Source organism: Pelophylax lessonae, assembly GCF_965119305.1.
Source record: "Pelophylax lessonae genome assembly, chromosome: 4".
NCBI lineage: Eukaryota > Metazoa > Chordata > Amphibia > Anura > Ranidae > Pelophylax > Pelophylax lessonae.
The window spans coordinates 164,670,587-164,698,436 of NC_138771.1; the positions used below are offsets into that span (position 1 = coordinate 164,670,587).

General features: G+C 39.9%; 1 protein-coding gene across 1 annotated transcript in view; it reads left to right on the plus strand.

The window, feature by feature from the left end:
• The window catches only part of LOC309552573 (uncharacterized protein), a gene marked incomplete at both ends in the record, with an annotated part of 487,483 nt that overhangs the window by 62,924 nt on the left and 396,709 nt on the right, over positions 1-27,850 (plus strand). The window contains 12 exons of the mRNA XM_082253522.1: positions 1,261-1,383; positions 1,576-1,719; positions 4,567-4,698; positions 5,846-5,992; positions 7,018-7,137; positions 15,862-16,008; positions 18,259-18,438; positions 19,386-19,525; positions 22,254-22,377; positions 22,546-22,689; positions 26,252-26,439; positions 27,299-27,376. Of these exons, the coding sequence (XP_082109648.1) occupies positions 1,261-1,383; positions 1,576-1,719; positions 4,567-4,698; positions 5,846-5,992; positions 7,018-7,137; positions 15,862-16,008; positions 18,259-18,438; positions 19,386-19,525; positions 22,254-22,377; positions 22,546-22,689; positions 26,252-26,439; positions 27,299-27,376 (1,667 nt within the window). The remainder of the gene's footprint in view (positions 1-1,260; positions 1,384-1,575; positions 1,720-4,566; positions 4,699-5,845; positions 5,993-7,017; positions 7,138-15,861; positions 16,009-18,258; positions 18,439-19,385; positions 19,526-22,253; positions 22,378-22,545; positions 22,690-26,251; positions 26,440-27,298; positions 27,377-27,850) is intronic.

Below are 27,850 nucleotides of genomic sequence, written 5' to 3' on the forward strand. Positions count from 1 at the left end.
GGTCACAGTGATCACATGGTACCAAGGCAGAGCACTGCTGATCGGTATATAGATCATTGATCCACTGTGTTCCATGGATCCAGCGGTAATGCGATCATGCCGGTGCGTGCCCCTAGGATGTACAGGTACGTCCACTCAGAACGGCGCTTGTCCCACCCGGCCATTTTTGTATAGTGGCCAGGTAAGAAGTGGTTAATGACCCATATGAATGAAAGTGTTAGGTCCATGCTGCAGAAAACAAAGCTAGCAGAATATTAGCAAAAAAAAAAGGGATCTAGGTATCAGTTATGAGGAAAGACTGCAAACATTAAACTTCATTCCACAACCGGTGGTGTCAGCAGGAATTATAGATTGTTTAAAAAACCTCTGAGCATCTTGAACTCTGAACACAGTATACAGGGATATGGAAAATGTTTTTTGACATGAACACTCACACCCTCACTGGTTGAACTGGATGGACTGATGTCATTATTCAACCTTACCAACTATGTAACTATCTGAAATATCATGCAACATTTCATAAACGTGACAACTTGCACTGTGAAGCCACTTCCCTTTTTAATAATGTTTTTTGTTGGAAGAATTAGGCTACCATGGCATGAAATAAAGACAATTTAAGGCAGCTTTAGTAACTGGTGTCATGTTCTCCAGATGGTGACATTCCTACCAACTGAAGACATGTCACTGCCACTTGACAAGCAGGAGGAAGAGGTTAACCCAACACCATCTGACACAGAGCTTACATGTGTCTCCTGGCTCAGATGTACGTATGATATGGCAAAGAAGACGAATATCAACAGGTGGGATGTTGTTCTTTTAAGAGAACGTGTCCTTTGCCCTGAATAGGGAATGAATCTGTATAAGTTATCACTAAAAGTTAAATCTAGAAAAATAGGCTGCTGACATCATGTGCAAATATTGCCTTTTCCTAAAAAAAAAATTGTGCGTGTATTTTGAGCTACCCTATTGGTCAGTGCCCATCAAATTAAAAGATCAAGGCTGAGGAGGTAGAAGGTGGTGGGGTTAAACTTACCTTTTACAGGAAATAATATTTGTGGATTGGCTGGTTATTCTGACAGATTTCTCTAAAGTTATCCTCTAGTTATACAATGGCACTAGGTCCAGCTTCTTTCAGCTATTTGACTGCACACTCTAAATTGTAACATCATCTTTAAAATTGTTTCAACTATGTTTAACTACTGCTATAGAAGAACATACTCTTTTACATACTTTTATAATATGACCTGTTATGTTGTGCAGCGCCTCTCGGATATGTATCTAACTTCAAAGTGACTGGGTACACCAGTACTTCCATATCACTGGCCTGGAGCTCAACCACTGGAGCCACTGAATATAAAGTATCCTGGAACCCTGCATCATCAGGTTGTATCACTTTGGTGTTATTTATTATTCTTATTATGTATTTGACTTATTTTTGGAATTATGTTTGGCAATTAATATTGATCATATACTGTCAAATAATATCCCTATTTGGGAGTTATATCATTTGTTCATTTAAAGTTAAAATTTACATTATTTTGTAATAATGATGTATGTATTTTTTACTACTTTCAGACACCCCTAAAAGCCAGTATCTGGCACCTTCAATCAGGTCATATCACTTAACAAACCTACAACCAAACACCAGGTATATAGTAAATGTGCAGGCAGTTTACAGCAACACTGAAGGGCCTCCAGCCACCCTCATTCAAACCACAGGTGAGCAACATCATTATGTTTCTTTTAGTTGCCCATCAATTTAAAGCAACAGAATTGAAACTGTCAGACAGTATTATGTATTTGACTACATATACCTCTGCTCCATGTCTTCTTTTTTATGAACCTTTTCACTGCAACATCATTTCAAAGCTGTGGATTTTAGGTCCACTACTGACTACTATAAATAGTTCTTACTACTAAAGATTTACTGGGGAAAAAAGCAGTACAAAAAGGAATGAGACTGTTCAGTAACTCAGAGCAAATAATCAAATTTCGTTTTGAGAAGAATCAAACGTGAAGCTACCGGGAACCCATTATCCTCCAGTGCTGTCATATTCCAGAACTGCAACATACCTAGAGTGTCCTAAAGTACAAGGTATTCAGTGCTCAGCGACATGGCCAAGGTAAGGAAGGATGAAACCTGACCACCACTGAAAAAGACACGCAAGTTAAAACGTCAAGACTAGGCCAAGAAGTTTGTGAAGTTTTATGGACTGATGAGATCAGAGTGTGACTCTTGATGGACAAGATGGATGGGCCTGTGGCTGGATCAGTAATGAGCACAGAGCTTCACATCAACTTAGATGCCAGCAAGGTGGAGATGGGGTAGTGATAGATGAGCTAGTTGGACCTTTTCGGGTTGAAGATGAGCTCAAAGTTAACTCCCAAACCTACTGCCAGTTTTTAGAAGACACTTTTTGAAGCAGTGGCACAGGAAAAAGTCTGCATCTTTTTTAAGAAGAGCATGATATTTATGCAGGACAATGCCCCATCACATGCATTGAAGTACTCCACTGCGTGGCTAGCTATTAAAGGTATTAAAGATGAAAGAATAATGACATGGTCCCCTTCCTTACATGACCTAAACCCTATTGTGAACTTGTGGGCCCTTCTTAAACAGGAGATTTACAGTAAAGGTAAACAGTACACCTCTCTGAACAGTGTCTGGGAGGCTGTGGTTGCTGGTACACAAAAAGTTGATCGTCAACAGATCAAGAAACTGACAGACTCCATGAATGAAAGGGTTTTAACTGTTATTGAAAAGAAGGGTGGCTATATTGGACACTGATTTTTTATTTTTTTTGAAACGTCAGAAATGTTTTTTTTTTAAACTTTTAGTTGTTTTTTTATTATTCTCACTTTAACAGATGAAACTAAACAAGTGAGATGGGAACATTTTTCATTTAGTTGCATATTAATTCTGAGCACTAATTGTTGCCCAACATTTGTGTACACATAGATATTCTTCTAAGAAAGACAAAACCTCACTTTTACTTTCTTAAATATTCAGGTTTTTGAGGTTTATTAACATTTTTGATTGACCAAGAGCACTATTCAATAACTAAATGAATCCTTAAACATACAACTTGCCTATTAATTGTACACACAGTATATGTGAAATTGTGAAGGTCACCTAAAGGAAATGTTGCTGTAATTTTCAAAAATGTAATCTAAAAATCTACACTTTGTTTGCTTTTCCTCAGGAACTAATGAACTAGGTCTCATACATAAATGTGTTTTTGTAAAAACAAAATGGTGTACAGTGCACGCATCCAATCAAATTAAAACTTCATTGTTTGAAGTATGAGTTAGGAATAAGAAGGTGGAACCTGGACAGTATGAACAAAGATTTTTTTTTTTTAGCTTCACAAGGTTTATGCTATAGTTGTTGTACATATTTCCTGATGTCATATGGCAGTCTCTAAATATTCAAAAACACTGCCACCAAAAATATATTTGTATATAAATATGAAAAATAAAAATAGTCCAAAAAAGTTCATGAACTAAACTAAAAATCCATAGTGATAAGTATAGATAGTCCGGTGAGATTCCAGTGACTTCAAGATAAAAGAAACACCAAAAAAGGTCCACCACCTCTGTGTTCCACACCCCTTTGCCAAGTCACTCACCCCCACTTAATGCCCTCCACTCTCATGGAATGGGCAAAAGACACTTGGATGTTCCACCTTAGATCAAGAGTACACTGGCTGGTAGATCACTGATGCCTAGATAGCCTTCCTTCTGCTCATAGCATGAAAAGAAAGAGAAGATACCACTAGTGCAATAACGTCTGAAAGATTTTTTAATGAAATATCAGCTTCCAATGTTTACACTCACATGGAGCAATCCTTATAAAAACACATAAAAGAATGTCATAAGCGGAGATAAAAGTGCTCACTCAGATCCTGCTGCCGCGGCTTAGTATACCGCTGGAACCGAGGAGACACCTCTGCTCACCCGACCAATCCTTCCGGTACGTTGTGTAGCCAAGCCCCTCAGTATACTCTTAATCTAAGGTGAAACATCCAAGTGTCTTTTGCCCATTCCATGAGAGTGGAGGGCATTAGGTGGGGGTGAGTGACTTGGCAAAGAGGTGTGGAACACAGAGGTGGTGGACCTTTTTTTTGGTGTTATTTTTATCTTGAAGTCACTGGAATCTCACCGGACTATCTATACTTATCACTATGGATTTTCAGTTTAGTTCATGAACTTTTTTGGACTACTTTTATTTTTCATATTTATATACAAATATATTTTTGGTGGCAGTGTTTTTGAATTTTTATTTTTCACATATTTGATTGATCACTTATACACATGTCACTGTTTTGGATGATATATGTGTGCAGCTAACAGTTTATATAATTTTGCACTGTTATTTTTCAGTTATATTTATTTAAGTTGCAACACTGTGATCTATTCACTTTCATCATCTTTTTCATGTTTGCTCATATATTGATTTCACATTATATATTGATATCGATATTATTTTTGGAGTAATATTGCTTTTGAGCGCGAGAGCTCCCACTATTTATTTATAGTCTGTAAATATTGCCTATCTCTTTGCAGACTCCAGTTCTGTTCAGCTACTTCCAGTTAAGGACCTGCAGGTAATTGACACTGGAGTTAACACTCTCAAACTGTCCTGGAAGAAAACACCTGGAATAACTCATTATAAAATATCATGGGTCCCGTTTGATGGTGAGAACTTTTTAGATATCCACTAAGAAAATGAAAAAAATTGCAAAGCGTGTTGTAAAGCAATGCACAAAGTGTTGGTGCTTTATAAATCCTATATAACAATAATAATTTGGTATATTCTGATCACTGATATATACCATTGCCATTTATTCCAAATATGGAATTCGTTGGGGCTTGTATGCTATTTCATTGAGGCAGAATTAAAACACTTGCATTTGCTTTTATTTACGGTACTATGTATAGTATGTTTAAAGGGTTGTGAGATCACATACAAACTTCTGAACATCGGAAAACTTTTTATTTCAGTTGTTTCTGAACACAGATTGTGTTTTCCCTTTAAAAAGTAACACCGCTGTAGAGGAAATCAAAGCTGTACAGCAGATATCAGATGTCCACTGGAAAGTTGTACAGTATAAAGAAATCAGGCTCTGTTTTAATGAACAAAACTGCTAGTTTTTCAGGTTTTTAAGCTCTCAAGTACTCTGGTGTCTTCAGGTGCTCAAGAGTTAAAAACTCTTATGAATATCTGTCCTATATATTAGTGTCAGTGCAACGTTAACGAGCTATACCCAGAAACTGAAATGTAATGATATCATACAAATGTACCTAAATAACTGCTTTCAGCTTTAAAATGTTAGTTTGGCAGAAGATGTCTCAGGAGTACAGTAATTGCTTTGCACCAGTATATGGTGTATTTACCTAGTTTATATCTATCTAGAAATGTGCCTCTTCCTCCAGACTTGCAGGAAGTTGCAATGTTAATCTTCATACTTGTCAACAAACTGAACTTTTCTGAAAGTAGATGTTTCACTTTATTTTCCCATTTTTACCAGGAATGTTGTCAACAATGCAGTTTATGTAATGATTGTTCTGGCAATGCCTTCAAGGGTATGTCAAATCCAAAGACTTGAATCCTTACCCATTCATTGAAAACTAGAAAACATTTTTTGACTTTACATACCCTTTAACTTGTTTTGTACTTTTCATAGAATGTTATGTTAAAGCTACAAAACATCACATCCACATTTTCCTTAAGCTACTGCATGGCCTTAAGCACATTTTTAAATCTAGGCAAAATGTTTATTTTATAGAACATGAAATGAAAATAATTTGCAGTTGTATATTGATTCTGCTTTAATACCTCTAGGTGGCGTTAGAAACTCAAAGATTGTCTCAGCAGATTCTTCATTTTTCACTATGTCTGATCTAAAGGAAAGTGCCACTTATAATATCTACGTATCATCAATTATTGGAAACAGAGAGGGGAGTCCTGTTCTTCTCACAGCAAAAACGTGTGAGTTGACAATATACATCTATTAATAGTTGATTTCCGATAGAAATTGTGCCATAAACTCAATACTAACGAGCGTAACAGGAATATACACAATTAAAACTCTCATTGAAAGGGCAAGAAGTAAATCCAAAAGTTAAATTGTAATATATTATTATTATTATAAATATGGTAGTAGCATTAGAAAAAAAAACTGTCTCTGTATTTGCTTAAAAAGTATTAGCAGGAGTTAGGCTTTAAGTTGTTAGTCACATATGTAAAATCCATGTAAATCCGCTTATCTGTTTAACACTACCCTCGTCAGACAGTGCTGCTGTTCAAGGGTGTCTCAGTTGCTCCTCCATAGACAGAGGAGTCACTCTAGCTTCTCATAGATGGTTCTTTTTTTGTAAAGCCCCCTTCCAAAAAAATAAATAAATAAATAACAGAAAACTGAGGTGGATGGAGGAATACCCCCCCCCCCAGTCCCCCAAACTAGCACATTATATTCTGACAGCGAGACCTGCCACTGTTAGAAAACACTGATCAGCAGCTGCAGCTGCTGATCTAAAATATGTTTTCCAGTATGTAATTTCGATAGAAGTTTATCAACCAATTGGTTTATGTCAAGCAGGGACCTGCCAGACAAAGATTGAAATTCTGCTGAACCAGCCAAATTCAACAAGTGTATGGCCAGGAAGTTTATTAGTGACCAGATCACCTGACGAAAATAAAGGAAAAAACCTAAAAACAGAAAACTGAAGCAGCCACTACATGTAAGGATTGCTTTAGTTACGCTTTAATACAGAAGATGTAAAAGGAAGATTAAACAGACCTCTAAAAGTACAGAGGAGAATTTATAATTACTGTAGTTGCCACAAAGCAAAATTGTAGATTTAGCTGTCTGTAGTCTTTGCCATAGGAGATCATAAGATTTAATTTCTAAGCTTCTAGATTCATTTAGAGAATCTATAACCCAAAAACAGTTTTATGTCTGTCTTTCTTCATACTGTACGTGCCTGAACATTTCGTTTTTCTTTCTTTTAAAGTGGATCTACCCAAAGTAGACTCATTTGAAGTTAAAGAAACCACTGGGGACACTGCATTACTGAGCTGGACTGGAGTCACAGGGGCAACATCTTATCTGTTATCATGGAGGCTTTCTTCCCGTAAGTGTTTTATGATTCATAAACTGTATCAAGCTAAACAGAACAGAAGTAATAATTGCAAATCAAGCAACACAAACCTCAGGGGTGGTGATTAACTTATCACATACCTAATTAGCACCCCATAGAGCCATTGTTTTGTTAAATTTAGTTTTTGGCCTCTTTGTTACCAGGGAGAGCACTATTTGATTAGTTAGGTCTGCTCTGGGTTTTGTAGGTATAAGCTCAATTGCTTTCCCCTGTCTCCCAGGGGATCTTGGGACATAGTGGGTGGAAGAATAATGACCCCAGTCTGCATGTTGGTATCTCCCCAGCCCAGCCAATCTCTGGTCAATATGACCGGTGACCAGAAGGGGGTTGACAGGGGTATAAATAGCCTGGAACATAAAGGTCTTTTGTTCCTGGGGGAGTAAGGTCCAGCCTGAGGGCTATAGCATCCCTGGGAGATTTGCCTAAAACTTCAAACATTTTTATGGGGTTCCTGCTACAGTTTGGCTGGGGGAACTCTGTTCTATCTTACTGGAGCATTCTCAGAAAGCATTTAACCTTCCTAGCGGTATTCCCGAGTGTGACTCGGGGTAAGATTTTAGTGCCAAAAGCGGTAACCCCGAGTCACACTCGGGGTAGCGCTAGGAAGATCGCTGGATGCTGGAGGAGGTTTTACTTACCTTTTCTCCGGGATCCAGCGATGTCTGCGAGCGGTGTGCGGCGGCGGAGCTTCCTCCCGATCGTCTGCGAGCCCCGGCTTCCGTCTCCGGCGACGTGACGTCCGCCGGGGGGTGGAACCGGCGGCAAATTCGAATGTAAAATGCACCAAACACACTGATATCGTTCAAAATAAAATAAAATCACATTACATTACCCCCCAGTGCCCTTTCCTGCAGTTTTACTGTACTTTTTATGTAAATATATGTATATATATATATATATACATATATATACAGTATATATATATATATACATATATATACAGTATATATATATATATACGTATATATATACACATATACATACATATATATATATATATATATATATATATATATATATATATATATATATATACACACACACACATATTATATATATATACATATATATGTATATATATATATATATATATATATATATATATATATATATATATACACACGTATATATATATATATATATATATACACACGTAATTCTTGTGAATGAGCAGCCCAAACCAACTGTATACATTATATATATATATATATATATATATATACGTATATATATATATATAATATATGTATACATAATATATGTATACATACATATATATATATATATATATATATATATAATATGTATAATAAATGTATACAGTTGGTTTGGGCTGCTCATTCACAAGAATTACATGCTTTCAGCACCTAAAATAATGGTACCGCTTTCAGCACCTAAAATCCAAAAGAATCATACCGCCAGGGAGGTTAAGATCCAGGAGACAGGCTGCTGGAGTACTGAAATGAGCCTCACCCTCACCCTATTAAAGTTCTACCCAAAAATAAAAATTACAGCAAAAGACATGCACAGTCTGATCTCTGACTCGTGTGATTGGGAAATGTTGTCTGCCAGGTTGCAGTGTGTCTATCAGGTAATGGAACCCAGGAGACCAATCCGGTCTGTGCGCTACACTAATATGTTGCACTGATTAATGGTGTTCTAAATTGAGACTACTGTATGCCACTGAGCAGCACTTAAACAAGAATTAGGTGCTTTAAAATATCAAACTACAAACAGTTCATGATGCTGATTGAGGTCTGATTTTACTTTGAAGTCATATTGTAGTAGCTTGTCAAATTATGCAGTTCCATGCAGTTGCAAAGTTAGGTTTCATAATATTATAGAATTATTTTGTTATTGAGCCCATACTGTTAAAGTGTTGTCTAAAAAAAAAAAAAACGAGGTACCTAATTTTTGAACAATATCTCCATTTTTTCATGTCACAGAGCTTAAAGCGGAGCTCCACCCTAAAGTGGAAGATCCACTTATCTGCCATATCCCCCCCACCACCGGTGCCACATTTGGCACCTTTCGTGGGGGAGGGGGAGCCGGTACCTGTTTTTGACAAGTACCCGTCCCCACTTCTGGGAGACCTCGCTGTGGCGAGATCACTCGGAAGTTCGGCCCCCCTTCTCCTTCTATCACCACTGAGCCATTCAGAAAGCACAGTGCGCTTCGCGCATATGCAGCAGGGAGCCGGCCATGAAGCCAAAAGGCTTCACTGCAGGTTTCCCTTAAAAGCAATGGCGGTCTCAGCAACCGAGAGTCGATGTAGAAATTGGCTGTGGTGCCGACATGGCGGGATCCCTGGATAGGTAAGTGTCCTAATATTAAAAGTCACCAGCTACAGTATTTGTAGCTGCTGACTTTTATTTTTTTTTTTCTGAAGTAGGCTGGACCTCCTCTTTAAAGGGTAACTCAACTTTTGTGGGGAAAAAAATAGCAAATAAAGAAAAAACAATGTAGTGTATACAATTGCGACACAAGTCATATTGTAATTGAATGTTATTAACAATTACCTTTCCTTTTCAAGCTTCAGCTATTGTAATTTTCTGAAAATGCAATACAATATGGCTACCTGGAGGTGTTCTTTACACAGAATGTGTACTGACCACGCCCCAATTTCCTGCTTGTGTGATTGGCTCACCAATTTTCCCAGGAGTCTGCACTAAGATACAAGTCAGATTTCTGGCATCCCCTGCAACAAAAATGTAATTTTTGGTGAGATACTCCAAATAGGAACACGTCTAAAGGGATGCAGACCCAGCAGCTTTCCTCATTAGAGCCCTGCAGCTGTCACAGCTGATAGATAATTATGCAACTACTCCCATTTGACCCACTCAGCACAGAGGCACAGAAAAACAAACAATGATTTCTTCAGAATAACAAAAGGTAGGAATGTGCAACAAAGATTGGTAAAAACTAGAGTTGAGCAAACACCTGAATGTCCGGGTTCGGCAGGTCCGGCCGAACTTGAAAAAAAAAGTCCGGATTCGTGACCCGGATTCGTGACCCGGACTTAACCCGAAATTGACCCCGATCCCGAACCCCATTGAAGTCAATGGTGACCCGAACTTTTGAGCACTAAAATGGCTCTAAAAAACACATGGAAAGGGCTAGAGGGCTGCAAATGGCGGCAACATTTTCTTAAGAGCATGGCAAGTGATCTGCAAACAAATGTGGATAGGGAAATAACTTAAAATAACATAAAATACATAAAAATAAAAAATAATAATCTTGAATGATGTAGGAGGAGGACAAGGCCCATATGGAGTAGGAGGTTGAGGGGGCAGTGGATATGGCGGTGTAGGAGGAAGCGGCGGTGGTGGTGGAGGAGGAGGACGAGGTAGCCAACACTGGATTTGGTTTTTAATTTAATTTTTTTTTATATGAGGGTACACCCCAAAAGAGTAAGAAAGATCAAATACAACAATGGCTGGGTAAGGCCGGTATACATGTCTATTTTGCACAAGGTATGGACAAGTCCTATGGAATCCATGCCTGGTTCATTGGCTCTGGACAGGCGGCTGCTCTTGTCTGTGATAACGCACCCAGCCATGCTAAATACACATTCAGGTAATACACTGGCTGCAGGGCAGGCCAGCACCTCCAAGGCGTAAAGGGCAAGCTCAGGCCATGTACCCAACTTGGAGACCCAGAAGTTGAAGGGGGCAGACCCATCATTCAGTACGTCTAGGCGTGTGCACACATACTGCTCCACCATGTTAATGCTGGGTCGTGGTGCTGCTGGTGGAGCTCCTGTTGCAAGGAGAGGACGTGGTCGATCTGTGCCAGCTACACGCACAAGTGAAACACCTTTCTCAGCTGGGAGTAGGCGACAGAACCTAATGTTGAGGCCAGAACAAGTACAGGCGATAGTAGATTGGGTTGCTGACAGTGCCTCCAGTTCCTTCACATTGTTTCCCACCCAGTCTTCTGCTGAAAGGTCAGAGTTGGCACCTGCAGCCGATGTCCATTAATCTTTCACCTCACCCCCTTGCAAATCAGCCAAGCAGTCTGAGCCCCAAGTCATGCAGCAGTCTCTTCTTATTATTGATGACTCTGTTAGCATGGTTTCCCTGGGCCATCCACCTAGCCCTGCCCCAGAAGTGGAAGAGATTGAGTGCACCGATGCCCAACCACTTATGTCTCAAGATGAGTACATGGGAGGACCATCATAGCACGTCTCGGATGACAACGAAACACAGGTGCCAACTGCTGCAGAATTCCGAATTGTGGAGACAGACAAGGAGGGCAGGGGTGAAGACTGGGTGAAAGATGATGTGGAGGACGATGAGGTCCTCGACCCCACATGGAATGAACGTCATGCAGGTGATCTGAGTAGTTTGGAGGAAGAGGCGGTGGTCGCACAGAGCCACCAGCACAGAAGAAGAGGGAGCAGGGTGCAAAAGCGGAGCCCAATGCAGCAAGGGACCAAGCACACCAAAGCCAGCTCAAAGGAGTTCCCTAACGTGGCAGTTCTTCAGGCAATGTGATGATGACAGGACACAAGTGGTTTGCACGCTGTGTAATCAGAGCCTGAAGCGAGGCATAAACCTTCTCAACCTGAACACAACCTGCATGACCAGGCATCTAAGTGCAAAGCATGAGCTGCAATGGAGTGGACACCTCAAAAACCAAGAAAGGTCTCTGGCTCCTCCTGCTTCCTCTTCTGCTGCAGTCTCGGCTTCTTCATCCACCTCTGTAGTGACAGTGGCACCTGCCACCTTGCAAACAGAGGATCTGCCAGCAACACCAGCACCTGGGTCACCAACAAACATCTCCAAAATGTCCCGTGGAAGCGTTCAGCTTTCTATCTCCCAAGCACTGGTGCGGAAGAGGAAGTACCCCCCTACCCACCCGCGATCCCTGGCCCTGAATGCCAGCATTTCAAAATTCCTGGCCTTTGAAATGCTGTCATTCCGTCTGGTGGAGACGCAAAGTTTTAAAAGCCTTATAGCGATGGCTGTCCCACAGTACGTCATGCCCAGCCACCACTACTTTTCCAGGTAAGCCATCCCTTCTCTGCACAACCAAGTGGGTGACAAAATCAGGTGTGCACTGCACAACGCCATCTGTGGCAAGGTCCACCTAACTACGGATACGTGGACCAGTAAGCACGGTCAGGGACGTTATATCTCCCTAACAGCACACTGGGTAAATGCAGTGGCAGCTGGGCCTGAGGCGGATAGCAGTTTGGCGCATTTCCTTCCACCAGCGAGGATTGCAGGGCGCTTTAGTTTGCCTCCTGTTCCTAACTCCTTCTACTCCGCTTCCTCATCCTCTACCGCCTCCTCATCCGGTCAGCGTAACACCTTTACCACCAAATTCAGCACAACCAGGGGTAAACGACAGCAGGCAGCTTTAAAACTTGCCTGTTTGGGGGAAAAACCCCACACCGTGCAGGAGTTGCGGAGGAGCATGGAACAGCAGACCGATGAGTGGTTGGTGCCAGTGAGCCTCAAGCCCGGCCTGGTGGTGTGCGATAATGGTCGAAATCTCGTAGCAGCTCTGGGCATAGCCAGTTTGACGCACATCCCTTGCCTGGCGCATGTGCTGAATTTGGTGGTACAGAGCTTCCTTAAAAACTCCCCTGATATTTCAGAGCTGCTGCAGAAAGTGCGGACCGTCTGTGCGCACTTTCGGCGTTCTCACCCTGCTGCTGCTCGCCTGTCAGCGCTGCAGTGTAACTTCGGCCTTCCCGCTCACCGCCTCATATGTGACGTGCCCACAAGGTGGAACTCCACCTTGCACATGCTGGCTAGACTTATTGATTGACTTATTGATTGACTTATTGACTTATTTATTGATAAGCGGAATAGAACAACAGTATCCAATGGGTGTATCTCACTGTAATATATGCAGACTAGCCGGCAATTAAATTTTTTTCCCCTAAATGGGTTTTTATTGATAAGCGGAATAGAACAACAGTATCCAATGGGTGTATCTCACTGTAACATATGCAGACTAGCCCGCAATTACATTTTTTCCCCTTAAATGGGTTTTTATTGATAAGCGGAATACAACAACAGTATCCAATGGGTGTATATCACTGTAACATATGCAGACTAGGCCGCAATTTAATTTTTTCCCCCTAAATGGGTTTTTATTGATAAGCGGAATAGAACAACAGTATCCAATGGGTGTATCTCACTGTAATATATGCAGACTAGCCCGCAATTTATTTTTTTTCCCCTAAATGGGTTTTTATTGATAAGCGGAACACAACAACAGTATCCAATGGGTGTATCTCACTGTAACATATGCAGACTAGGCCGCAATTAAATTTTTTCCCCCTAAATGGGTTTTTATTGCAAAGCAGAATACAACAGCAGTATCCAATGGGTGTATCTTACTGTAACATATGAATGAAAAATGTTTATTTTTCCCTTTAATTGGTGATTTTTGAAGAGCAGATTTGAACAGCAGTGTCTAAACACTGTATGACAGTGTCACAGTAAAGTATGAATGAAAAACTGAAAAATAATTGTCCCCTTAAGTGGTGCTTGTTAAATAGCAGATTAGAACTGCAGTGTCTAAACGCAGTTAGTCACAGTAAAATATGAAGGAAAAAAGTTTTTTTTTTTTTTTTGAAATCCAAATTAAGCAGACACATATGCACTGAGCTTGCATTACATGGCTGCTACACGCCGTACGCCTAACAGGTTGGATACTGTATTTGTTCTATTCCGCTATTGAATTAAAAAAAAACATTTGAATGAAAAACTGAAAAATTATTTTTTTCCCTAAAAACTGGAAAAAAAATTATTTTCCCCTTAAATTGGTGCTTTTTGAAGAGCAGATTAGAAAAGCAGTGTCTAAACACTGTATGTCAAAAAATGTAAAACTGTAAAATATGAAGGAAAAAAACTTTTTACTTTAAGCAGACACATATGCACTGAGCTTGCATTACATGGCCGTTGCAGGCCGCCTACCTAACAGACTGATAAAAGTTTTTTTGTTTCTCCTCCTCACTGGGCTCAGGTCAGGGCAAAAAGATTGTGCACTGCACCCCCACACAATAAAATCAATGTAGATCGCTGTCTGATTAAAGAAGATTCTTCCTATTCTTTCCCTGAAAGCAATCTCCAGCCTGCCCCTACAATAATCTCCTATCTCTCCCTCAGCTGCATCAGGAACCTGTCCCTAGTACAGTTAGAGCAGAGTGACATGCGACGCTATGTGACTCCAGCTTATATAGAGGCTGGGTCACATGCTGCACTGGCCAATCACAGCCATGCCATTAGTAGGCATGGCTGTGATGGCTTCTAAGGGCACACTAGTTAAACGCTTGCTGATTGGCTGCCTTGCAGCTGTTGAAACCGTGCCATTAAAACTGCACCAAAACCTGAAATAACATTACCGAACAAGGGACTGTATCCCGAACATACAGTGAAATGTTCGGGTCCGTGTCCGGGTACCGAATACCCAAAAGTCTGGTACATTCCCGAACAATACAGTCCGGGTTCGCTCAACCCTAGTAAAGACCTTGTAATGTACAGAGATCACCCAGAGGAGAATGTTTTTTTCTCAACAAAAGTGGAGTTTTGCTTTAAAGACTAAGTTCACATTTGTTCAACTTTGTTTCTCTAAATTCCAGATCCCCTATGTACCAATAAAGCATTAATGTACTTCTTTTGCAAAAATAAAAATGCTTTCCATTTATTCTACACACACTTACCTCACTGTCCTCATGGCTGTTTGAAAACACTGCTCCGTTTCTTCTGCCTTACCTCCTGGACAGACTTTAGGACAGTGATCTCATTAGCACACACCCTGCATCATCTACCCTCAGCTGGTCAACCCGGATCGCACAAGTGTGAACCACTGTGCGATTCGATTCTGATGCTGCTCAAAAAAAGCCTCATGTGTGAGTTTGCTGCGGATGCGCTGCAAATTCAGCCATACAAAGTGTATGGCTGAACTCGCATCCGCACATGAGATTGCATGTAATGAAGGAGCAGTGCGCTCCGAATTACATGCAATCTTGCAAGCCGCACAAGTGTGAACCTGCACTTAAAATGAGAATATAAAAGAAATATAAGTGCAAAATATTGCTGAATAAATATGGGCCCTTTGTTTTCTAGTGCCTGCTATAATAGGTGCTAGGACATAAAATTGAAATGTTTACAAAATAAATGTATTTATCAGATAATGTCTTATCATGTTTTTAAAGCTGAAATCCAGGGAGATACTGTATAAATGCCACAGATTAATGCAGTTCTAAAATCATTAATGCATCATGAAATTTATCAGGTATGTTGCAGTACAGAGAGCATGCCAATAGGAGGAGAGGGCGAAGCGACATCAGGCTGCAGCTTCTCCTTTCACTTTCCAGTTACAGGGTTGGGATGAGAAGGAGAGATGTAAGTAAATGGGAAACTGCAGCAAAATGATGTTCAGGTCTCTTTACCTCTCAGGCAGAACTGTGCTGTGTGGCAGAGATGTGTAAATCCTCATGGCAGGCAAAAACTCTTGTATAGATATTTCATTTGTGTATTTAGCTCTTTGCCTGTAGTTTAGCTTTTACGTGATAATTAATGTGTTTTTAGGTGTCTCTATACATCATCCTGTAATAGCATGGTGTAGCATTTTTACAGAAGTATAGACATACCATATCATAACACATTATATCAGGTCGATGATATACTATAAAAGTGCAGCAAACTAAGTCATATACATTTGTTTATTCCTTAGAAGCGGATTCATCTGTGGAGCAGTTGACTGGATCTTACAGGTCTTTTAGACTAAGTGGATTGCAGTATGGAAAAACATATGTTTTTGCAATAAAACCACTCTTTGGAGAGATGGAAGGTCCTGAAAGAGTAGTAATCAAAACTATGTGTAAGTTATTCTACTTGTATTACTAATTGGGTCATTAGCATGAGATACTAAATGAAATAAAAGACCAAAAATGGTTCACCCTGCGGGTATGTGAATAATTAAATCAAGATTCACTAAATACTGCAGCTGCTGCTCATCACCAAGTGAAAAAATGATTAAGTAAATAAACACAGCGCTGAAAACAGTGTAAATTTCTGGTGGTCTAAACAATTAACTCTAATAAACTAATGATAAAGTGATTTGAATATACATTGATAAATAGAATTGTCCAAAAAAATATATATTGATATAAATGAGAATAAAAAATTTTAAAATGATATATATATCAGTGTCCAAATAAAGTTCTGTAAACACCAATGTCCACTGTGAAATTCTTTGTGCAAATAATGAATAATAAAGTGCTCCCAAGTGCTTCAACGAATTAAGTGAAATCAACACATGCCCTTCCCCACACGTAAGTCCACTTACCAGATTTTGTGGCCTTAAGGCCTTATGGTCTTGGGTCTGACAGGCTTTAGGTAAGTGGATAAGCTTGGTTGCCTTCAGGATAACCTTCCCATGTGGATATGCAAATAAGCATAAAAAGACCAATGGTGCAGTACGTTCCAGTTAAATTAATTTTAATTATTCAGAGTAACTACAGGAAATACACTCACATTTCCAAAGTGTATACAAGCCTTCTAATATCAAAAATATCCCCGGCGTCTAGTGGATAGTATTCCTACCGTCCTCCTAGATCTGGATAGCGGCGTGCTTTCCAAAGCTACTTCCACTTGCGTTCCACCAATCCGGAAGTGAAGTATCACGTTAGCTGTGAAGACCGGACATACGTCGATACGTTTCGCCCCTCCTTGTGGGCGTCATCAAAGACATGTCTAATATCAAGACATGATATATATAATTTTAAATTTTTTTATTCTCATTTATATCAATATATATATTTTGGACACTTCTATCAATGTATATTCAAATCACCTTTTCACTGGTTTATTAGAATTAATTGTTTAGACCACCAGAAATTTACACTGTTTTCAGCGCTGTGTTTATTTACTTATTAAGCATGAGATACTGTAGGTATTTTTTTTCTTGCTCAAATATCTCTTAGACAGACATTACTGGATAAGCTATATCTGTGTAATAGTTGTAAGTGGTAGACATTTTTGAAAATATCAAAAAATGATTGAACTGGTAACTGGTATTGAGAAACAGCAGAGTAATTTAAGCTGAACAAACTTGGGTGCAAAATTACAGATTCTGCTCTCAGCCGAAGCTCTCAGTTTGGCCAAATACCCTGTCTAGGTAAAAGTTGCTTGTAAAAAATTATATTCTTATTTTTTCAATATTTTGAGACTGTTATTACAAGAGGGTGGAGGTGGGTGTTGTAATTAGGGTAATTTAGTTTACCAAACACTGCTTTAAACATCTACAGGTATTTAACCATTTTCTGTAATGTAGAACTCATACACTGGGAGGATTCACCTGAAGAGAATATTGTTAATAATTGTCCCATTCACTGCTTTGTAAATATTCCCCTATTAGTGATTTTTTTTTTCCTAAATATTCTACTATTTGCGCTTTCCCTTATTTTCTACTTTTTTCACTGTCTATTTATTTCCATCTGTGAAAGACATTAAACTTTATAGGCCAGTGAAGAGCACTTTTGACACAAGGATAGATAGATAGGAACTTCTATAACCCTCAGTAGCCATTTAATGCCCATTCCACCCCTAAAATCCACTGAAAATGACTCTAATTTTTCCTTCACCTTTGGCTCCAGTGCACTTCACCAAAATAGTGACTTTTTTTTAAAATCTCAAGATCCTTGCAAAAATTACAGGGAAATTAAAGCTCCTAATGTTGCTCATCCCTGAAACTGAAATTTTCCAGTCTGTGAGAGCAGCAAGTAACATCAGGACAGCATTATGCAAAGAATAAGCCAGCTGCCACTGTGTTCGTAAGACCATTGACTTGAAAAAACATCACCACTACCACTTCTGCACCTGGTCTTCATAAAAAAAATCCAGTTTATCTTTTATATTATATTAAACAAACTCAACTAGTGGAGAAATGAGGGTGTGTATCGAAAGACAGACATTCAAATGGAGATCTGGGATAGACTGTGTAAAACATCTAGCATAATCCAGGAAAATGAAAAATACAGAAATTAAGTCTGAAATGGTATTTGCAATGTCTTGTTTGCAGTTTGCCCTAAAAAATAAAAATTATTCCATTTCTCTTCCGTTCTTACAGACGGACCAGTGAGAAAACCTGTTCCTTCTCCTACTGTTCATGGACCTAGGTTGACTACAACAAATGAAAGGACAACAACAGTGAGACCTATTGTGTATCCACGGCCAAGTCAACCACCAGAGACAGCCAAATTTACCAGCTCTGCTGCTAGAGGAACAACAGCTTTTATTTCTGAGCCAAGTAAATACTTTTGTATATTTTTTTTATACCCCAAGCTCATAACAGTTTACAACTGTTTACAACTGATTGTTGTTTGTATATGGTTAATGAAAAAGTCAGACTCAAGAATAAATGTATGGGTTTGTTTTATGTAAAAGTTGAGCCATGGAAAATTGAAGAAATTCACAATAGCAAAAATGGAGTAACGATGAATGAAAAATGTAATTGTATTTTTTACTAAAGCCCAACTTTAACCAAAACTTTATATTTAGTTTTGAATAAAGAAGTGAAAGGGTTAGAACCTCTTTTAGATTTTTTGTTCTGCCTGTATCCCTATTGGGGTCACATTTTCTGTCAGGATAGAAAGTGATAGGAATATCTCTCCATGGAGAACATGGACAAACACAAAAAAAAAACATTCTAAGTAGTGTGGGGGAAGAGTAGAACATCTGACAATGTTTATATAACAGTCTGTGCTCTCTTGTCTTGTGGGGATATGCTCCCCCCCCCCCCATTTCATATATGGGTGTCACAAAGATAAGAAATAAAGGACAATTTTTCCATTGGGATCACAAACAGAAATAAAAGAAAACTGGAAAAATGTTTTACGTTTTACTATGATATTCAAGAATTTTAAAAAAGGGCTAGAGTTAGGCATTAATATGAAATATATGAAATAAAGTTTTGGATTAAATGAGGTACGTTTGAATTTCAGTTTTCGAATGTTCAGCAGATTCTTATATTGTACATTACAACATTATAGCATCATTATTGAATAGTATAGCACAAAATGTACTTTCACAAAAATCTTATGCTTAATAATATAAAACAATATATAATATAAAACTCTTGATAGTGTACAGCAGAACAAGTGTTTTATGTTTGTTTTCAGATATAGGCTGAATATAAGCTTGAATATGCTAGAATTATGGGAACTATATAAACCCAAATATGTTATTTTTCTTTAGTTTGTGCAAAGCTGAAAGCTGACATAGTATTTCTTGTGGATGAGTCTTCCAGCATTGGACCAAGCAATTTTAACAAAGTCAAAGACTTCTTGTATAGAATAGTTTCATATTTTCCTAAGATCGGACCCCAAGGAACGCAGGTAGGATTAGAGTTACAGTACATGTATGTGTTTTAATACAATGTTTGCTTTCACTATCTGCTTCTTTAACACATGCAATAGAGTGATATCATGAAGCTGCTGATGCAGAGGGACACAAGTACATGTGAGTCTACCACTTGACCCCTTTAATATTCTATTTGTTGAATGAGCACAAAGTCCCACAGACACAATTTAAAATCTTGTGGAAAGCCTTCCCATGGGGAGCAGAGGCAGTAGCCACAATGCCCAAAGTTTAGGAACGGAATGTCCAACAACCTCATATGGTTATGGAAAAGTGTCCAAAAAAGTGGCATATGGGGGTCAAAGTGATTGTAAAGTCTATTTTTTTTTTAAATAACAAGCATGTTACACTTACCTCCTCTGTGCAGTTGGTTTTGCACAGAACAGCCTGGATCCTCCACATCTCAGGTCCCTCCTTGCTGCTCCTGGCCCCTACCTACTGTCAAGTGCCCCCACAGCTGCACCCTCTCTCTCCTGATTGGCTAACCAACTTTGATTGACAGCCGCGCAAGCCATTGGGGCCACGGCTGTGTCTCAGCCAATCAGGAGAGAGAATCTCGGACAGCCGAGGGACTCATGGGCATCGCTGCACAGAGATGGGGCTCAGGAAAGTATTAGGGGGGGGGCTGGTGAGGCTGCTGCTCACAGAACATCTTTTTATCTTTATGCATAGAATGCATTAAGATAAAAAACCTCCTGACTTTACAACTCCTTTAATTTACTAAAGGAATATAGGCTGTTCACTTTGCAAGGAAATTATTCCAAGAGCTTGGTAAATAAGGCAAAATTTCACTTTGCAAAGAATACCCAATAATGTGCCAGGAAAAAAAAATGTCATGCACCCGACTGGATGATTTAGCAGATCTTCATCCCATTCATTAAGCTCTGGGGTAAATTCCCTTGCAAAGTGCAACTTCCCTTAGCGTGAACAGCCTTTTTGCCTTTAGTAAATCAACCCCATAGTGTATATTCAAAGGTGTGATTAAAGAGACGTGCAGCCTTGAGCATTACAAATATGTGCTTTTATGAAATATATGAATTAATTATATAAATACAGTATATTTATTTTTTAAAACATATTAGCAAAATACAGGGAAAACGCATGCTTAATGTGTTTGTGAAAAAAATGTTTTCTGATGGATTTAGGATAGAAGGCAAGCCAAAACCTAACTAAACTTAAATCTACTCCCACCCTCATTCTAAGCCTATTCTATCTACCCTGTAAAAGAAAAGATGGCTATGCTTACCTATTCTGAAGTCGCTCCGTTCCGGTCACATAATCTCTCCAACAACGGCTGCAGAGCCTGGGCAATGATGTCACCCATAGGCTTACTATGTGGCATCCATTGTTGGCTGTTCCTCCTCTAACCTGAAGCCAGTCATGTGACATGACCAGAGCAACTTCAGAATAGGTAAGTATAGTCTTTTTTTTTTTTTTACAAGATAGATAGATCAGGTGTAGAACGGGGGTGGGAGTAGATATAAGCTTAGTAAAGTTTCGACTTGCCTTCCACCTTTAATTTAATGAATTGTTATGACTTATTTATAAGAGCGATCATATTACAATCTCTTCTTGCATATTTTACTAACTTTCCAAATTCCCACCAACCAACATACCTGTACATCCACTTGCAGAAGTGGTTGTACCGGAAGGATGCCTGCAGCTGCAAGCATCAACCCAGTACCATTTTTTAGAGCTGGCGGTCGGCTTTTAGGAGATAACAGTTGCTTGGCCGTTATCCCAGCGAGCGGGAGGGGGTGCTCCCCCCCCTCCCGCAGCCTTCCGCGGCTCTGCCCAGGTCTCCCGTCTCACTGGGAAACCCGGGCAACCAGCCGGCACATCCGCCGGCTGGTTGTAGTCCCGAACAAAGCTGAATTTGGCTTTGATCGGGTCTCTGATGTAGTAACCGGGAATCAACGTCACAACGTCACCTCCAGTTTACTCGGCTACTAACGGCATTTTGAATACTGTGAAGTGCAGTCGAGGGGTCTGGGGTCTTTTAGACCCCCGATCCCTCCATAAAGAGTACCTGTCACTGCCTATTACTGTCACAAGGGATGTTTACAATCCTTGTGACAGCAATAAAAGTGATCAGATTTTTATTTTTAAAACCAGTGCTTAAAAAAAAATGTAATAAAATAAATAGGAAAAAATTTTTTTAAAGCGCCACCATCGACGTGAGCTTGCGCACAAAAGAAAACGCATACATAAGTCGCAAATGTCGCAAATGAAAATGGTGTTCTAACCATGCATGTGAGGTATTGCCATGATCACCAAAGTGAGAGCAATAATTCTAGAAAAAGGTCTTCTCTGGAATTCTAAAATGGTAACCGTTAAAAAAATTTTATGTGTCACCTATGGAGATTTTCAAGTACTGTAGTTTGTCACCATTCCACGAGTGTGCACAATTTTAAACCGTAACATGTTAGGTATCTATTTACTCTGTGTGACATCATCATTCACAATGTACAAATAAAAGTGGGCTAACTTTACTGTTTCATTTTTTTTAATTCAATGAAATGTTTTTGTTTTTTTTTAAATGCGTTTGAAAGAACGCTGCAGAAATACCACATGACAAAAAATATTGCATATATATATATATATATATATATATATATATATAAAATGTTTGAGGGTTCTAAGTAGTTTTTTTTAGCAAAACATACTGATTTTAACTTGTAAACAATATTATCTATTGTTTATTAGATTGCTATTGTTCAATACAGTGAAGAACCAAGAACAGAATTTCATTTGAATGAAAACAAGGACAGAAATTCTATTTTGAAGGCCATACGAAGCATGCAGTATTTTGGAGGAAATACCAAGACAGGTGAGAGGCATGTGCTGTAATGGAGACAAAAGAAATACAATACTAGTGTTACCAATTATGCTACAAAAACAATGTAGTTACCTCTGCGAAAAAAATTAATGTCTGGACCTGTCTGTGTCATAAGTATTGTTTAAAGAAATGTAAATATTGTACATCTCTGTCATTCAGGACGAGGTATTGGGCATGTTCTAAAGGAGCTCTTCCAGGTGTCTAAAGGAATGAGGACATCTTCTCCTCACTTGATGTTGTTGATAACTGACGGACGATCACAAGACAATGTTATGCAGCCATCCAGAGTGGCTCATGCTTTAGGTATTGTATCCATTATAATAGATAGACACGCATACATTACGTACAGTGGGGAAAATTTTTTTTCGATCCCTTGCAGATTTTGTAAGTTTGCCCACTTAGGCCCCTTTCACACAGGCGTTCCATATGTCCGTATATCACCCCATCCGTTTGCGGGTGATATACGGACATAATTCATGTCAATGGGATTGCGGATGTCAGCTGATGACAAGCGTCCTTTCAGTTCTGTTCTGTTTTTTGGAACGGAACAGAACTCTATTTTTCTTCCGTTTAAAAAAACGGAAAGGACGCAAAATCGGATGTCAGCTGTGTCATCCGCTAACATCCGCAATCACATAGACATACATCTAGATGTATATCTGTATGAGGAAGGACGTTAACTTTGGAGTCCGAAACGTTACTATTGAAATACTATGATATTGTACTGGCATGTACTTTGGATATTTTTCCAATAAAGAAAGAATATTTGTGCAGCAATCCCTGTGGACTTGTTCTCTTATATATACAGCCTGTGGGATGGCTTGATTGCTTTGCACACGACTTCAACAAACCACTGCTGTTGTGCTGCTCACCAAACTTCTGAATATATATATATATATATATATATATATATATATATATATATATATGTTTAGCCAATATGACCCCCTTTAGAGCAGGCCAAGATCCCCATAGATCCCCTTTAGAGCAGGCCAGGTCCACAGAGATCCTCCTTTAGAGCAGGCCAGGCCAGGGTCCCCCATTGATTCTCTTTAGAGCAGGGTCCCCATAGATCCTCCTTTAGAACAGGCCAGGCCAGGGTCCCCCATAGATTCCCCCTTTAGAGCAGGGTCCCCATAGAGTCCCCTCTTAAAGTAGGCCAGGAAATTTCCAGGGGGGAGCACTTGCCCCTCCCTGCTCCCCCTTGCGGATGCCCATGCTCAGGAGGGATTTTGGTCCACTCTTCTTAACAGATATTCTCTAAATGCTCAAGGTTTCTTGGCTAGGTCTTGACAACTCGATGTTTCAGCTCCCTCCATACATTTTCTATAGGATTAAGGTTTGGAGCCTGGCTCGGCCACTCGCTGACCTTAATGTGCTTCTTCTTGAGCCACTCCTTTGTGGCCTTGACGGTTTGTTTTGAGTCATTGTAATGCTGGAAGACCCATTCACAACCCATCTTCAGTGTTCTGGCTGAGGGAAGAATGTTCTCATCCAAGACTTTACAATACATGGCCCCGTCCATTGGCCCCTCAATGTGGCATAGTCATCCTGTACCTTTAGCAGATAAACATCCCCAAAGCATCATGCTTCCACCTCCATGCTTGACTGTAGGGATAGTGTGCTTAGGGTCATAGTCAGCATTTTTCTTCCTCCAAATACTGGCTAATCCTGCCAGTTCCTGCCCTCCCCCCTGTATGCTGACCACGGTATAACATGGCTTCTGAGCCCTGACACCATAGTCAGAGTACGTGTCTCTGTCATCCACAGCCCTACACTGTCCTCTCTGCCCCCCCCCTCCCCTCCCTGCTTTCTGCTTCTGTGTCAGGTGCCTCCCCCCTCCCCTTCTAATGCTGAAACAACTTTTATTATCTTGTATAATCTCTTTGTTTCCCAATGCTAGGTGCTTCTGTCACTGTGTTTTATAAAAATCATGTGACCGGCCAGCTCTCTCCTCCTCCCCTTCTCCCCTCCTGACTGACGTCAGTGGGGGAATCTCAGCTCTGCCTGCTAAAGCTGTCAGGCAGGGAGAGGAGAGACGCAGCCGGTCACATGATGGCCGATCGGCGCTCTGAAATTGGGTAAAGCCAGCATTTTTTTAATAAAACAGTGACAGGAGCACCTAGCAGTGGGAAACAAAAAAGATTATAGCAACATAGCAGTGTGGGTTAACAAACACTTTAACATTGTGAGTGTCATTCTTTTTTTTAAATTAAAACTACTGCTTGGATATTGCTCGTATATCAAGACAGCGCGCACAAACCAAGGCAACATTTAAAAAAAAACTTTGCTCGTCTTTCAAAATGCTCGTAAACCACGTTACTCGTAAACCAAGGTTTTACTGTATAAAGATTTCCGTTACTGTTTTGCAAGGAAAATTTTTTTGAAACCATCCAAAACCAGGAGAAAGCGTATTCCTCATCAAAGCTTGGCATACCATAATTGGCGGTTTTGCTATTGTTTTTTTACCATCCTGTCTATGTTTTGGTTTTTCACCTTTCAAAATTACAACATCAAGGAAAAACCTTTTACAAACTAGAGGGCAAGCAACTGAACTGTATCCATAAAATAGAGCAATTTGCAGCATAATGATAAGTAAATATATTATTTTATTACAATGTAGCACACCCCTGTAGGGACTGCTGATAAACTTGGATCCCCCACTCCTGCACAGCCAGGCACCCAGAGTCAGAGAACAATCTGTGACTTTTTTAATTAGAGAGTTAATAACTTGGGTAGGGATGGGAGATTTTGAGATGCCCACTTGACTTCAGCAGAAATTCAACCACTTCAGGTACATCTTCCTATATACATCTATATACAGTCACCTTCGCTCCCCCTGCACATTTACTTGCTTGCTCCAGCTGAATTACTCTGATTTATCTGACTGGCTCCCAGTCAGATTCACAACGGCCCATTACAGGCAGGAACTCGCAGCCCCTTTTTCTGTAGCACAAATATAGTGAAACAGCTTGTAACTTCTATGTGGCCACTGATCCCAGCATCACCTCTACAGGCACTACCAACCCACCTGCAGGATGCAAATACCCCTTTCACTAGCCCTCCAGGCTAACTCTCCACACCAGTCCTCCAGACTGACTCTTCACCAGCCCACCTGGCTGACTTTCAGGACATTGCTAGGGAAAGGCTAAAGACTTAAGCACACCGCTGTTTTCAAGCGAGACTGGATATATGTAGCAGTCCCCCCCCTTTGTAAGTCCCCACAGTGTTGATCTACTCACTCTGTCCTCTCTTGCTCCCATGCCTCCAGGAGAGCCTCCTCCCATTGTGTTTTTGGCAGGATCTTTCCAGGACACCCCCCAAGACTAGGGGTTTCACCTCAAGGGTCACAGAAAGCCTCCTCCACACTGTATCTACATCTCCTACCCGACTGCCCCTGCTGGCATGGCCCATGTCTATTTATGGAGTGGTCTCAGCCCCTGCCAGCCTACCTCTAAGGATTGGCTGAGGCTCCATAAATATTTAAGGCAGCTCCTCCTAAACTCCACCCACTAATTCTAGAAGATTCTCCAACTTTCTAGACCAGGGGGAGGCACCAGATAGCTGCCAGGGTGAGTCACCCAGTCCTAAACTCCAGTAAACCCTGACCCAGATTCCATAGCTCAGGCTTAGCCCTGAGCTAAATTATTATTTTCCTATTCTCACTTCTAGCACACACTAGCGGGAGCTACAAATATATTCCCAAAAAGGGGGTGCAAGTGCTACATGACGGCTCTTCCTTGGATTCTAGCAAATCTTTCTTGCTAAATGATATGAATGATTTAGCACCAGTGTTTAAAAACAGGGAGCTTTCACCACATCAGTTTTTAAAAAAATGTTTATATGGTTTGAAACTTTTTTTTAGGGATCCGCATGATTGCTGTGGGTGTGGGTGCTGCAGACATGGATGAGCTGAGAAGTATCATGATGCACCGTAATCTGGATGACTTATTCTTTGTCAACACATTTGATGACTTCCCTCTAATTGTACAAGAGCTGATAGAAACAATTTGTTCTGAGAGCAAAGCAACAGTGAAAACACAAGCTGAAGAGGTAAGACACTATCATGGATATCATATGTTAGAGAAAAAAAAGACACTATAACAACAAACCTCTACTAGAAATGGGCTATTTGGGTCTATTTCTAAGCCAGAATGTGACACAATTTTCAAAGTTTGCACCTGTTACAGCAAAAAAAATGAGTGTTGGGAAATGAACCATTTGCAACAGAACCTTTATAAGTTTAGAAGGCTATTTTTTTTTCATCTGACAGTAGCCTAATGGGCCATACACACTATACAATTGTATTTAGATTTTTTTCCTTTAGATTTACCAAAAACGTATAATAGGAGGTCAAATCTAAACACTTTCAATTTGTATGCAGTCAGGCTGGCCCTTGTACTACATAGTTGAAGGTAAATCTAAAGGAAATCTAACATCAAACGTTGTATAGTGTGTATCCAGCTTTAGACATATCATTTTACCTGTGCAATAAACAGTCACTCTTTGGTTCAACAGGAAATTATTAATTAGTCTATTCTATGCACCAGATTAGCTCAGTTCATTTGTAATGCAAAGTGGGCAGTACTGCAGATCCTCACTACAGCAATCCAAAAACATATGACATTTCTAAGCTTCTTTTCTTCTATTCTATTATGGCTGTTGTTTTCTATGCTTCCTGTTCATTTTGAGATTTCTCTTTACTATATCTTCAAAACATTTATTTAGATTGGTTGGTTTTGGTTTCTATACATAGCATTTTCAAAAAGTGCTATAAGGTTCGAGTGTATGATCTTGAGGAATATAATTTTTTTATAGTTGTGAAACAGAACATAGGTGAGCGATGTTACATTATGCCTTGTATACTGACATAACTATGGAGACCTAACAGTTTTTTTTTTTTTTTTTGCAGGATGTTAACCCAGAGCCAGAAGGACCAGACACACTTCCTGAGGAACCAGTGGGACCTTGCTCATCTTCGTGTTCTAAAGTAATATTTATACTGGGCAGCACATTTTTGGGCTTACCTTGGACTGTAGTCAGTTGGGGATACATGATGCACACGTATCTAGGTCAGACTAATATGGAGAGAGATAAGGTGGCAACTACTAGCCTCTTCCAGCCCCCAGTTTACCAAAGAGGAGGTAATAGTAATTGTTCCAGCAGGAATAATCACTATTTCCTCCTGAGTTATGTTGGGTAGAGTTGTCTTACAAAGGTGTGCAGGCTAAGATCCTTGTTTTACTATGACTAGAACATCTGTGACATGATTTAGCTGAACCACCTAGAGCAGCGGGTTTTCTCAACCAGGGTTCCGTGGAACTAAAAGGTTCCTCCAGAGGTTGCTATGGGTTCCTTGGGCAATGAGCAATGAGCAAATACTGCCTTTCAGATAAATTCCCACTGACACCATTGATTTTTGAAATGTAAGGGGAAAATTCTTCCCAATGACCACAAGTGTAAG